This window comes from Trachymyrmex cornetzi, unplaced genomic scaffold (assembly GCF_001594075.2).
Source record: "Trachymyrmex cornetzi isolate Tcor2-1 unplaced genomic scaffold, Tcor1.1 scaffold1792, whole genome shotgun sequence".
Lineage (NCBI taxonomy): Eukaryota > Metazoa > Arthropoda > Insecta > Hymenoptera > Formicidae > Trachymyrmex > Trachymyrmex cornetzi.
In genome coordinates, this window is record NW_017296410.1 from 435 (window position 1) to 16363 (window position 15929).

A 15929-nucleotide genomic window follows, 5' to 3' on the forward strand; every position below is an offset into this window, starting at 1 on the left:
ACTTTCAGCGATTGCCGCCAGATTGCAATGCTTTGTTTAAAAAATAAGCCACTATTCCATATTAGTAGCCTATGTCCATAATCCCTGATTTTACCCTACATATTTTAGTCACAATCATCTTTATAATATTTTTTACAATATGACTTGATTTATTTTTAAATAAAACGCAACTATTCTACTTTCTATTATTCTCGAATATCTCATTCAATGAATATTTGAAATTAAAAAGAAACTATATAAAATTAAGATTATATGGATAATAAAAACATAACAAATAGATATTTTAGACACACAATCACTTTATAGTATTTTTGAATTTGATTTTGATTTACTTTTGAATAAAATGCAGGAGAACCGCACTGCTCTCTATCCTTTTTGTATCTCATAAAATTTGATCCGACTATTTTTGGACACCCTGTGTGCATAGGTGCATCCGGTAAAACGGATAAAACGTAATGGCGCGGTGCACCCTTGTATCGACATTTCGGATAATCCTGGGGGTCGCGCAGCAGTGCGTAGAAACGTCGGACTGTGTAAACTATTGCCCGGCACCAGTCATGTATTTATTAAACACAGACCCATCCCATGATCGTCTACCCTATATTCCCCTTGCCCTCAGGAAATGATACACGGAATGAACACTGTCGGTTTATACTTCTCCACCGTCACCCGTCTCTCCGGTTCGCAAAATACGCGGATGAAACGCGTGACAAATATGTCTCTCTTCAGTCAATGATCCATCGATACGTTTCTCGCTTTTCTTTCGTTCACATATGACGCTCGATTTTCCCTTTTTTATTTCTTTCCCGAGAATATAATAAAAGTTTTAACGAGAGAGAGAGAGAGAGAGAGAGAGAGAGAGAAGAAACGCGCAAAGTTTTTGTCATTCGCATTTATCGAACGTTATTGTCCGTATTGTTATGGATTGTAACATATCGACAGGCTAGAACAGATCAATTGCTTTCCAAATCAATTAAAAAAATGAAGCGAGCGGAACACGACGATAATGTGTTTTTTACATTTTCAAAGGACTAAAAAAATGTATATTTCTTGATGATGATAAAAAATTGCTAAATTTTTAATGAAGCAACGCTAATAATATTTTTTAGCCTTTATATGGAACATGCACGGCTACAAAAAATAGAATAAATATCACAACTTTTACGTGTAACTCAACGTTTAAACATGCAACAATATTTTATTTACATTGCTTTCCAAATTATGGCATATATAGTATATACTGTTTGTCGAATTTCGCAACATAATTATTTTGAGATTACGTCGCAATAGTTAATGCGGGAGTGCGCGTTATTGTAATTTCTATTGTTATAATCTCAATGGTGCATCTTACCGTCACGGCATTCGGTGAATGGAACACGTTTTGCGCGTACAATAGAAGTCGAATAATCGATATCGAGTGTCGAACGTGCGAAATCAAACATTGGAGCTGTCCATTATGCTGCGTTGAATATCGAAGCGTATTGTACGGCGTATAGAAAAGTGTTTGTATCGCATCGCACGCGCCCACCGACGTGAATTAACATTAAAATTGAAAGCGTCAGAATAAAATCATTGTAACGGTACGCCTCATCGTCTTGAAACACTTGCACTCGAGCTAGACTGACGTTTCAGAGTTTGGTATGGTAATAACAGGCATCGTACAGCACAATCGACTACAGCACAATCGTAGAAAATTTTATCAACGACGCCTTTCATTTGTTTCTTTTCTAAATAGATGCATGACATAAATAATCAGATTTAGAGCAGACGTTTAAATAGTCAGGCTGACGTACTTTGTTAAAAAAAGATGTCATTTATACATAGAGGAAGGTCACCGATACCGACATACCACTTTGTTTTTAGACAATATTTCTTAAACAAAAGGTAAAAATACAACTTCAAAAACATAAATACAAAGTAAAAAGTGTCTTCTATCAGATAGTATAAGCAATTTTTATAATACTGTTTGCAATTTTGCAACAATTAAGTTTTTCGTAAGTTATGCAAAAATGAGCGTCTGACAAAATGGGCTTCAAAACTGACACAGTAGGCAGTAATGCTATGTATTCCTATTCTTTTTCTTTTACAGGAATTATCTGCATAAAGTACATATAAGTGAATGTATATAAGATTTTTCAGAATCATTTTACTTGATTATAAAACATTTTTATTGAATTATATGCGTATTTACTTGATGCTGTTCTGCAAGGTGCAAATATATAACGCGATAGTTTTTCTAGAGTTGTTCGATATATGCACGATTGCCTTCAGCTCCAATAGACTTATTTGGCACTATAAAGCAACATTATAAAGATTAAGTTAGCTCATGGTCTGTTTTACGGACAGGTGTGTCGGTTTACGCTGCACCCCAATTTTAAATTAAAAATCGTATTATGAAAAGATTAAGAGAAAAAAATAATATAAATAAAACTTATTTCGGAAACTACAAGTATTTAAAGTGAAATTAATATTATCAATAATATATTCACTATTATTTAAACCTCCCAATTTACAAGAAAATCGTAAGAATTTTATTTTCGCATTTGTAGAATTCGTTTTTAGCTGATTTGATATAAAAACGAGCCACGAACCTACGAATTATGAGTTTGTACTTCTTTAATTAGCTAAACAGATCATGATTTTATTAGTATTAATAAAATGCAATAGTTAGTTTCCGAAAAATAAAGGGGTGACATGTTTAGGAGATCTATGTCAGTATCGGCGACTTTCCTCTATTATATTAAATACATAATAATTAAAAAATATTCTTTTTGAAATTGTGGTCTCTTTAAAGTAACTTACTATAAATCCAAGGGTGTAAAAATGACTTCAATATATGTGTGTTATTTAGCTTTTCGTATAAAAATAACATATATTTAAATATATGATTCATATTTGCAGTGTAATGGGTTATTTTTACGCGGGAAACTAATCACACACATATATATTAAAGTCATTTTTTATACACTTGGCTTCGCAGTGTAATCACAATGATTTTTTGATATATCTTTCTACACTAAAAATTAACTCTAAATTAATAACTATTGAATATATATATAACATCACTGTAGCAATAATAATATTTTAATCACTGTAATAATATTTTAAAAATATATTACGAATACAACAATTCGTAATTTGTGCGGATTATTCGTATACATTTATTTACTTTTTAAATGAATAATCTTTTTAAATAAATAATCGATGTTTATTATAGGTGAGTATATTAGTTTTTTTAGTTGTATTTTTTATTTTGATATATAAAACAAACATAAATTTGTTATTTTTATTTAAAAAAATTTTGTTTTATTTAGTGAGAAACAATCAGGATTTTCTTTTCAATCTATTGTTTTCTCACTAGCGAATAAAACGCGAAATAACCATAATTCCTCGATACCGGTTGTGTTCCCAGGAAGTTTCGACACTTTAACGGCACAGCTTAAGACTTTGTTTTTACGTGGATTTCCACTTTCCGCGCTCTATCGCCGCTGTTGCCTATCGATTTACGATCGCCGAAAGGCAGAAACCAATTCCGAGCGGTCATTTGCTCCAGAAGCGAGCCTGCACGAGAATCTCTCTCTTTCTCTCTATTTTTTTTCCTCTTTGTTCCACGAAATAAAAGCGAATAAAATTGCGCGTCGATATTTGCATAGGCTGCGCGAATATACGCGCAGTCGATTGAAAATCGCGCAAACATTCTGTGCATATTTGATCCCGCAATGCAATGTATTCCGTTCAACTAGTGACAAAATCGCGATGACATGTTTCCTCTCCGCGAACGGGACCTCTGTTGATGAGGCAATTACGTATATTCGATTTGAGTGTACTTCATTACACGGTTGTTGTGTAAACTCACGGTGGATCCGACTAATCGTTTAACACTACGGTTAAATTCTGATGTATTATGCATCAAGGATTGGTCATTTACTAACGACTTATTATCCACTAATCATATTTTATTTTATTGGATCAGTTTAATTCTAACTGAAAAAGAAAATGATTAAATATTATAGATTTTTAAATATATAAATATAGAGACGCGTGTTTTATCCCATAATATCTTATAATTGCACTCAAAGAAAAAGACGTAGTGATAATAAAACTATAAAGATAGCAACTATACAAGTTCTATATAGGATTAATATACATATATGTATAATTGAATATACTATTTTATAGTTATTGTAACTACAAAATGATTTATTTAACTATATGTGTTTACATTAATTCTACAACTTAATTATAAAACATATACAGTTATACTTTTGTATAGTTTTTTTTGATATCACCATTTTTTATTTTCATTATATTTAAAGATGTATTTAAAGATATATTTTTAATATTTAAAAATCAAATCTTTTTTGAAAACTAATAATTATCAGAAAATAAATTTTATATTCTGATAATTGCATTCTCACATTTCTCTTGAGCTTAATATCTCATCGAAATTTCCATGTAACAGTAACGGTTATTAAATCTTCACGGAGAGGATTTGGAGGATAGTATACAGATATGCGGTAAATCTCCGATTTTAAAGGACTTATGATAATCGACAAGTGTCGAGAACATGGTAGATTTCGCGCAGAGTAGCGAAACAAGTAATCTCCATGAAAACGCTTTCGACGCTTTCGATAATACCAAAAAGGGTCAACAAGATTATTATAGTGATCTCGAGAAACGTTCTCAGAGCTACCCTCCGCAATTGATGTTAAATATATACTATGCGAGTAACATTGACGAGAAATTAATCTCTTGGACGTATCTTTTCACATATATGTAGACATATAATTTTGAATTTTGCATTATTATTAATATGTGAGTATTTTAATTGTTATTTGTCTTTATCTGCAATTTCTAATTGAAACTATAAAAACATTAATACACATGTTTATTTTTCTTTCCGTAATTGAGACACGTAATTTATTTAGTAAACGTTTAACATAAAATTCGTTTCTTTTTTGATACACTTCGTTTGATTTTTAATTTATTATGTGAAGCAGTATGATTAGATGTGTATACTCTAATATTCTTAAAAATTCTTGGAATGATCAGCAATTTATAAAAAAAAATTTAGATCTTTTTCTCAATAAGGACTTCAGCGTTGAAAGGGTTGAAACTGGTTTCAACCCAGCTATTGTTCAGCGGTATCACAATGGCACATCTGTGGAATATCGCGTTCAGAAATACTTTGAAATAAATGAGAGCTTTCAGATGAATCGATGAAAGGTTACAATCGCGCTATGGCGCCGCGGAAAGTGGCTTGTATGTGAGGCGGGTCTCAAAAGTTCCTCTACCAGTATTATATACGCGCCGCACCAACGATATTTCTCCAGAAAATCTACGGAGTCGATCTGACTCTCTCCGAGATACGTTGCGTTATTTGCCGGAAGGATATTCGATGTTATCTCTTGCAGTATGTATTGTATTATCCAACGTAAATCTTTAATATAAATTTAAAAAACACGAATGTTATCCCTTAAAATCGTACAATATTCGATGAGCTATTTATCGAATAATATAACATTAAAATCAGTTTTATCCTTGAAAAACGCTCAACATTCGTTTCTTTGTATTTTCTTCATATTGTATAATGTTGCATTTTTAGTTTATATACACATTATTTACGTGTAATTATAATTTATATATAAATATAAATAAATAAATATAGATATGTAAATTATTCACATATAAAAGATATAGAGAATATTTTTACAATAATATGAAATATCGAATATGATTTTGATCGACGCTTTCATTCCATCATTGCTTCACGAAAATAAACGAGAAAAATGCAAATAATTCGACAAAAAGGAAATAAAGGCTTATCGCGGCTTCAATGTGTCGGCTCTGCTACTAGAAAACCGCTCGCGAATTCGAATCAAGCAAATATACGCGGCCGCGAAATGGCTCGATCGCCGTTCAGTCAATTCCGATGCCAAACCGCGATTCAGAATCCAGCTATCGGCATTCCGGAAGATTGAAAAATCCAAAAAATTACTTTACCTCGATGGTAAAATTTCCGTAATGTTGAAATTAATATACTGAAATTGATTATAACATTCTATTAACTTGCTGGAGCAGAGATAGTTATGTCGATATAAAAACGTCGTCACTTTTTACAATTATTTTATACCTTAAAAAATTATCAGCCATGGAAACTATTAAAAGCTTGCTAGACTTGAAATATTTTGAAAATCTTTTTATAAATAAATGATGCGAAAAATATTTAAAATTTCTACAACTGGATTACAAAAAAATTATAAATCTTTCTGTACTTAACAGATTCTATAACTGCTCCCAAATTAAATAATCCAACGAATATTTACTTATTTTGTTAGCACAGGCTTTTGTATTAATATTTCTTCATAAATCAAAGCTGGCACATGCCAAATGTCTTATGTATATCTTAACGAGTCGTTTATTAAATATTTAACTTGAGTCAAACGCGAAATTCATATAAGACAAACGTTTAACAAGGGTTAATTAATAATCAGCTAGGTGGCCAGCCGCAGACGCGAGAAATTCGAGCTTCAACGGTGAGTATCTCGCGTAATTTCGGGCCCGGCAATTTTCTCGCCTTCATCCTCGCGAAGCTTAACTCCCGCTCGAGCGGCGCGGCGTGCACGATTAAACGTAATCGTATATTATCGGGTTATATTGCGAGCGCCGGCCGGTGCTGACGCAGCGATGTCGGTGTTATATCAGAGCGAAACAATTTTCTCTCGGGTCCGCGTGCTGGAATCGGTGAAAAATATCGGAACACCTCCTCGCGAGACGATAATCACCCCCATTCATATAAAGTACTATGGTCGAGGATGCGCACAACACGAAAAATAATACGCCCGTATCCTAAGTCTTACAACAATGATTTTATACAAATTTTATATATAATATTATAGAAGATTTTAAATTTTAGTTGTTTTTTTTCTGAAATTTTGAAATAATTTTATGAGAATTTCATCTCGTAAAAATATAACATTTATGTATGTTGCATGATATGATATAATTTATGTATTATATAATGTTATATAACATTTTAATTTATTAACTTAATTAATTTATCCATTTTAATACAAACTTTAATTAATATATCGACTGTAATGTATCATACATAAGATATGTGTAAAACAATATTAAATTTTTATCTCTTTTTATTTCCTGAAGCAATTATTTTATTAATTGCTACTATAATCACAAAAAAGTTTCAAAGTAAAAATGTTATCTGTTATTTTTTTTCCAGTTAAAAATTATAGACGACTATATTTCTATAATGATTTGAATTATAACTTGAAATATAACGATAAAAATAATATCAAATGACTTCGAAACTTTGTACATCACTGACGGAAAAGGTTACTATTGGGTACATTTGAAGCAAAAGTGGTTAAGGCGGATTACGGCCTGCGAAATCGTGAAACTCGCAGGTTGTTTTCCCTTAATATTAGTTCACGTTCCGCCAGGGTTAATCCCCATTAGTAAAATCACGGGTGAAATTATAATAAAGCCGAGCAGCGTGGTTTAAGCTGCGCCGTGTGTTCTCGGCGCATATCTGCGTGAAACGCGGTCCACGTGCAGTGTATGCAGATGAGGAGGACAGACAATTTTCTCGCAGTTATGGACGCGCGGCGTAGTGAGGTCCGCGTTAAATCTTAATGGAGGAAAGTAGCTTATAGCACAGAGCCACTATCGGACGCAGAGCTGCTAGACGATCGGCGCCGCTCATTAGTCGCCGGTGGTGCATTAATATTAATGGACTATCGATACTCGCGCACGGGTAAAAGCTATTTAATAGCGCAGTTAATAGCATTGCGCACGGGGTTACCTCGACTAGGGTCCATTAGCGAAATTATGTGAAATCGCGGCGGAATCAGACAGTATTGTCTCGGACGGATGCTGCGGGATACGTTTCCACAATGCACTCTATATCGTTAGCATCGACATTAAAAAATTGCGATAATTACGGATGTTTCTTTTGAGAATATTGCTTTCTAAGATTTCAGGTTTTTTTCAATTGCTGATGTAAATACAAATTTTATAATATATTTCCACAACGTACTCTACATTGACATCAACATTTAAAAATTGTGACAACTGCGGATATTTTTTATTTTGAGAATATTGTCTTCTAAGATTTTACGTATTTTTTTCGTAGTTGCGAATTCAAATAAAGATTTAATAATATACAGGGTGACTCAAAATTCCCGCATCCGAAGTACAAGACGTGATACTTTATGCAAAAGCAAACAACTTTTTCCTTTAACAAAATTGCGTCCGACAAGTAGTTTTTGCAGGAGAGCAGGTTGAAGTTATACGAGTAAACGCAAAAATTATTTATCGAATGTAATTTTACTGTAGGAAAAAATTGTTCGTTTTAGCACAAAAAATAACTCTTTCCTTTAGCAAAATTGCGTCCAATAAGTAGTTTTTGCAGGAGAGCAGGTTGAAGTCAACAAATAAGCACAAAAATTATTTATCGGATGCAATTTCGTTAAAGGAAAAAGTTGTTTGTTTTTGCATAAAGTATCACGTCTTGTACTTCGGATGCGGGAATTTTGAATCACCCTGTATATTATTTCTTATTGGTGTTAAGATTTCTACAAGAATGTTATTAATAAAAATAAAAATAAAATAAAAATAGATATCTAATCCAAATTATGTTTAAGATTTCTATTTTATTTCTGTAATTTGTTCCATATAGATATTTATATTTAAAAATTGTTTTTTTTAAATTTATTTAGACATTTAAAATAATATTTTTATATCTTGTATTAGAAAAAAACTATAAATGCACCTAAAAAGGCTAAATGAATAAATGATAAAATTTAGTTATATCATTTAATATCAATGGGAATTTTTCATTGTCTCGGCAAAAAATTCTAATATCATTACTGTGTAATATATCATCGGTTGATACTAATGCTTGTCGATGTTCACAACATGAAACCTGACCGACATCACTTTCATTATCAGCAACCGCTTATCTCTCCGCAAGTGCAGTCGAAACTCGAAGTTGCATCTATCGATCATTCCTCGGAACTGACGAGAGAACAGCATCATAACTTCTCCAGGTCGATCAGCTTCCGCGCTCCTTTGGGAACTTGCTCGAAGCGATTAGCGGTTCTGTTCATCGATGAGACAGAACAGAAGCTCAACAATGCACAAGAGGGTAGAAAGATGGCAGAAGAAGAAAAATGGGTTAAGAGAGAATAAGAGAACTTTGGAATTGAGATCCAAATATTCTGCACAAATTCAGAAAACGCAATATAATGCAATTATATGTAAATGCTCACCAATTAGTATGTAAATATAAAAAAACAATTCAAATAAGAAATAAAATAAGAGAAGAATGAATAAACATAGAATGAAACTGGAGATTCACAATTGAATATGTTGAAGACGGAATAGTGGATAGTCTCGCATGCACTTTGTGTTACGATTCTATACACGTGTAAAAAGTAAAAAATGTTTAAGGCGATTATTTATGCCACGAAAGACTCGAGAATATCAGTCAACATTTAAGTGACAACAAAATTCTTATGCGTGCATATCTTAAAATTATAATTGTCTTATTTGCTTCTCATTCTTCGGTCTTTAGTTGCATGATAAACAATAAGATACGTCATATGCTTTTACATGAAAGATAAAGGAGAAGGTGGAGATACCCGTCGTACGTTTGTCCAGCAGGAGGCAAATCACGTACAACGTTCTTCGCGGACTACCGAATTGAATTTCGGACAACACTTACGACGGCAGTCTCATGAATAATGCACCGGTCGCGGTCGGCGGCCGCGGGTGTCGCACCCGGAAAAGTGTTGACCCCTTCGACCAAGATGGATGGGACATCCGTTGATTATCAAAGACAAACGTTTTCTCTCTCTCTCTCTCTCTCTCTCTCTCTCGACTCTTTTTTCTGTTTCTCGCTGCTGTGCGCGTGCACGGCCGACGTCGTCGACCGCCCCCGGCCACAGGCTCCGGGGGCCGCATACGTGACCCCTCAGGATGGCGTGCCGCGAACGTTCCACTGATAATTTACAAGGACGATAGAGAGCCTGAATAACGACGCTGTTCGTGTAAACGCGACCTCCCAGGAGGACGCTTCGTTTGCTAAATTAAAAGCGAATGCATCTATAGTGAAAATGTATACATATTGTAGAAACAGAGCCTTTGTATTATATAATATTATCTTCTATAACGCTAATTGTAAGAATCATTTTTATAAGGTTTTATTTTCTTATGTGGAAAAATTGTTCCCGGAATTTTTACATCAATTGCAAAATAAATTATAAAAATAGTATTAAATATTATATTGAGTACTCTCTCTTTATGAACTTTGAATAAAGAAAGCACATTTCTGCATTTTTTTATTGAATCCACATATGTTACGAATTCTATATTTAATTTTAATTATGCAATACAACTTTATTTGGTAAATTAATTTATTTTTTCCTTGAACCTACTGTTTTCTTAGTTTGAATGTCGAATGAATTATTTTCAATCGACGTAAAAAATTCGCAGGAGAAACGATAAAAACGGACGAGAAAAAAGTTTCGAAATGCACGAGATGATTTGCTTTCGCACGAAGGTTTGCCGATGCAAACGTAATATCTGGCCGTATGCGAAATAAGCTGATACACCGTGGCCGCTATTACATTTCATTGCACGACATTAGACGAGATTACGTTACTTTTCGTAATGTTACGCCGAGCCTTGTGACTTAATGGCTTATTTCATCATCGTTCCACCGAGTATATGATACGTCCCTTTCCGTTGTGTGCGTCTTTTTAAGAATGCCTTTGAGAGCTTGCACTGTTTGCTATCATTTGCATAAACGTTGCATAACCGCGACATGGAATCATATCTATGGTTCAAGTCGATGAAACGTATCGATTTTAAGTGCAATATTTCTTAATCTTAACTTAAAATCTTATTGTTCTTTTCATACGTGTATAATTAAAAATTTTTATTTTAAAGAAAATCTACCCAAAGTGTGTTCATATGAAACAATTAGTCTATTTTTAAGATATGTCACAATGAATTTCATTGAATTGGAGGCTGTACTGAGTAAGTACTGAGTTCATGGTATGGTAAACCGTGAAAACAAGAATTGATAAGCCTGCAACAGCGAATCGACGTCTTACTCAGCATTTCGCAGAGGAAGTCTATATAACGGCTGAAATTCGCTTCGAATCCACTCGGTTCCCGATTTCCACGCAGACGAGAGTGGTGCACGTGCACGGGCATCATTAATCTTGCCTGACCAATGATCAACGACCTCTCTCATTGACTACGGCGTACGAGCATGCAAGGCGTACGTGTGCGGTCCCTCGAACGACTATCGAAGAGTGTACGCGGCTCTTCTTAGTCTTCTTCGTCTACGAAAGTTTATAAAGTATTTCTAACAAATGTTTATACGCACTAAGAACCATAATGAGTATTCTAATTGAGCTAATGAAAATGTATAGATACAATAACGTTTTTGGATATATTTATCTCCTTCTAAGCTATTCCATTGTGCATAATTTTCAGATAATGTCATTTTTCAACAATAGATACATTCTAATTATACATTGAGCGATATATTATAAAATATATATATTTTTTATCAAATAGTATATTTTAAAATAATATTTTTTGCTCATTTTTTCTTTTTTTTTGTAAATACCAACCTTTAATTTTAAATTAAGCTCATGATTGTCCACATCGTTATTGGCAATAAATTACGCTTGGTAACAAAGATCGAGTTTTAAATGCGCCGCGTCGAACGTGACATTACACATGGAGCTATTACACGGCGAGAATTCTAATTGCAACAAATTTATCTCTCTCAATAAAACGCAATAGGCCATTGTCCGCCGAGGCACCTAATTAGATCGGAAATGTAATAGCACGTGGAATAAACTCCTGATATCCGCCCACGCACACGTGAATGCATGCGTGTCTTGGTTAAGTAATGTACGGTCGTATATACTGGATGTTCCAGAGAATCCGTATAACAATTATAAGACGATATTCTCTATCGAAACTTGTATATTCATTTTATTATAATTTTCCAATTTGCAACATCAAATATTTCAATGATCCGAAATATATATTTATTGACAAATCGAAATTTATTTATATTAGAATATTAAATCAATATATTAAAAGTCTGTTTAAAGAGAGTTAAGAAATGCTATTATTTACATTCATAGATTTTCGAGATTAAATCATAACTCGCTTTTAATGAGAGAAATATTGTTCTTTTTAGAAAATCATTGCTTTGCCTTCATTATTAAAAGCTCTCGCAGACACCCGGTATAACTGCCCTGTAAAACGGTGTCACCGCCGCGCGCCATTGGGGTCGTAGGGATGCTAGCTGTTTCGCGAGTAGGCGGGGATTATTAATGACCACGAGCCGCCTTATCTTTTCCACTTCCTGTTCGAGATACATAATACGTGGGCCGCCTCGCGCGCAGTAGTTGCATCGCATCGCAACATTGTGCGTACGACTTCTCGGAGGCCCGCGCTCTCGTCTCATTGTATGTGCCTCTCGCGTACCACCGCGATGCACCCGTGTATTTATCATCGCCCGAAATCGCACCCGCGTCGCGGCAAGGAATGACTTGAGAGAACGATTAATCGTCGTTATCTTCGATCGCGGAAAATTTTATTGCCATTGCCGTAGCACATAATATCGAACGGAATGTCTCGGCGACGTTGTACAATTATACTTCAAATTTAGCAAAGTCTGAATTTTGTAATAAATTATATTGAACCGAAATATCTTACGCAAATTGAAAAGTATTCTAGCAAAATGTAACATCACTTTGAAAAAAATACTAAATTTTAATAAATATTTGTTCGAATTGTTCTAAGTAAATCTTTACTAACTATAAACATTATGATACTTATTTGAAAAATCATTACTTTGATGTAACTGTCACTTTTTTATTAAGTAAATATTTATTTACTGTAAGTAAATGTTTACTTATTAAGCGTCGAGTGACTTGCCGCTCGGTGTAATTAATTCGCGATCTAGATCTGCGATATAGATCCTATTTGCGTCCAAATATGCGATTTTTCGCATTTACGGAGCCAAAAATGGCTCCACCTTGTGATTAAAAGACCTTTGATCGCCAGCGCCATTCGGATTTAAACTGTAAATCCCATATATCAGTGGATATATGTATGTATCCCCAGGTTGGGGGTTGGACATTAGGTTAACAATCTAACGGAAAAAATTGTTACGAAAACCTCATGAAAGGTAAACACTGTCCCGATTTTGGGATGTTGCCATCGAATGAATGAAATGTTTACTTATTACTATTCCAAGAAATATTATGTATTAAGATTTAGTTTTTTTTTTCAATACAAATTCAAGAATACCGCTTTATAATTTATTGTTACACGAAGCTTTGAATTTTACAATAATGTATCCAATTATTGAAATATGTAATTCAAATTGACATGTACATACGTAGCCAGAATTATTGTTTAGCGAGAGGAGGCCAAATTAAAGTTGAGATTTTTAAAGCTAAGGAGGAGAGGATAGTTGAGTGGTATGAACTGTTGGACTTGTTTTTTGTTTTATATTATTATTTTTAATTAATTACTAGCAGGTAAATCACAAAATCGTACATATTTAATTTACTTTATTTTTCTCTTAAACTTGTAAACTGATTCTTCGAACTGGAAAAATTTTAATTTATAATATTAGCCGTCTTGAATTCTCAAAAAATCTTTCTATAACTTTCACCTCCAATTCTTCCTTTTTTTCAAAATTAATTTCCTATGAATACTTATTATAGTTCATTTAAACGGTTTTAATTATTTTTGCTCTTATTTAAGATTTGGGAGGAACTTCGCGGCGCCGAGCCAGCCCCTCCCCCTAGCTAGCTCCATGCAAATGGAAAGCTGTTCTTATTATTATTTACAAAGCTTATTATTTACAAAGAAATGCATTGGAACATATGTAAAGTATCATAAATATTTTTTATATGCTACTTTAAATAATTTTGTTTTTATTTTATTTTAAAAAGAAATGAGGAGAGTATAGAAAAATACTGTTCTATATACCGAGCACCTTTTCTTCTTTCTGAAAAAATGAACCTATGAGAGAGGTTAAGGGAGTCTGAGAAAGAATATAAAAGCAACCCCCTGGAGGAATGGACGCTGCGGCTTCTCTTATTGGCGAAATTAAAGAGCACGTAGAAATGCAATTGGCGACTCTTTATGCAACTTCCTAAGGACATCACGGGTCCTTGCTTTTACCAAGAGCAATTCATGGATTTGTAGGTCCGATGAGAAGGAGGTTGGAACCCTCGCATGCGAGTTCTCGAGGGGTAGACTCAGATTTTCGATATTATTTGCTTTGTACTGCGCAATAGGGAGAAGAGAAAGATATATAGAAAGAGAAGAGACGAGAAACTGTGCAAATCCTCGGTAACAGGAGGCGAACCCGAGGTCCTCCCCCCTCCCCCCATCCCGTTATTCCTCCGGAAAATCGCTTCGCCTATAATAAGCCCAAACGATTGCTTCGCGAAATTGCTTTTCTTCAAACAGAGGCGTTTGATGTCGCATCTCCTTTTTGACGGATCGTAATCGCGCGCGTGTTAGTGCGCTCCGAGCTGTCGAGCTCCGCTGCTGGAAAGACGGAAAGATCTCTTTGGATCTTTAGCCGACGTTTCCTATTTCGTATTCATGGACAAATGGGCGACGCAAAATGTTTGCTCCGCGTGAACAAAGAATACGGTAGTCTCGTTATCTTTCGGTATTAAATACCATGATATATACATATATTAATATTAACGTGAACATAAGCTCGTAAGACGTAATCTGCGATTCGACAAACGTGATTCAGAGAAAGAAGTATTAATAAATACGAATAATTTTTTTATCCTTAGCAACAACAAATTTACTGAAATACCTAAAAATTGAGGTAGATACAGATCTGAAAATAATATTGTTGGACTATCAAAATAATTATGTAGGAAACTCAAGTACGATGAGCAATACTGCAAAAAGTATTGACATTGTAGCGACCAGTCTGTGCATAATTATTTTAATAGTCTGACAAAATTAGTTTTAAATCTGTATTTAACTAAATTTCTAGATAATTTTCTGCAAAACCGTCTTTTCATGTATGTTCTTAAGAATTAAACAATATTATCGATATCGAACAAATGAAAGAAGTATAAATATAATGTATACGTATCTCAACGAGTTAATTTTAGATATCAGTGAACACGTTGTACATTAAAATGTATTAAATTTTAATAAACATTTGAATAGTATTAATAACTTTACATTTATTAAATGTAAATACACATATATATTTATTTAGTATAAGAATCATTAATTCGATTTAATTATCATTTTTATTAAATAATGTTTATTTACTGTAAATAAACGTGACAGTAGTAGTATAGAAAAAATATGTATAATATTAAAATTTAGTAAAATTTTTCCTAATATATATAAATGCTTTTTAAATTTTTTCCTTAAAAGCTTTGATAAATTCATTACAATAAAAAAAATTATTTGAACTTTATATAAAGGATATCATAGACATCAAGCTTTCGCACTTACATTGATATTTGTGGAATATGATCTGATGTCACTTTTTCTTTGCAGCTCCTATACATCCAGAACATCCTATGGGACAGCCGTCGGGCGACAGATTTTCCACGGGAATATCAGGATCAGGTTTCATGGACGGGTGAGAACTTATGATTTACAGACTTAATTTTTACCTAAAACGCAATACATATCTTGTTTGTTTTTATAATTAATAAAATATCAAACGCTTTTTCGAATCATAATAAGCTATTCTTGAAATAATTTATATTTTTACAAATTAAAAGTATGACTAAATTAGGCTAGTGAGAGTCAAGCAACGTTGAACGGCGCAAAGATAGGTGAAAACCATACTCAGATGTTAGCTTAAAGTC

At 33.5% G+C, this 15929-nt stretch overlaps 1 protein-coding gene across 1 annotated transcript in view; it reads left to right on the top strand.

Annotated features, from left to right (window-relative positions):
• The first annotated feature begins 15583 nt into the window (after positions 1–15583).
• The window catches only part of LOC108759297 (tyrosine-protein kinase transmembrane receptor Ror), a 7121-nt gene continuing 6775 nt past the window's right edge, over positions 15584–15929 (top strand). The window contains exon 1 of the mRNA XM_018504656.1: positions 15584–15697. Within this exon, the coding sequence (XP_018360158.1) occupies positions 15636–15697 (62 nt within the window). The 5' untranslated portion in view covers positions 15584–15635. The remainder of the gene's footprint in view (positions 15698–15929) is intronic.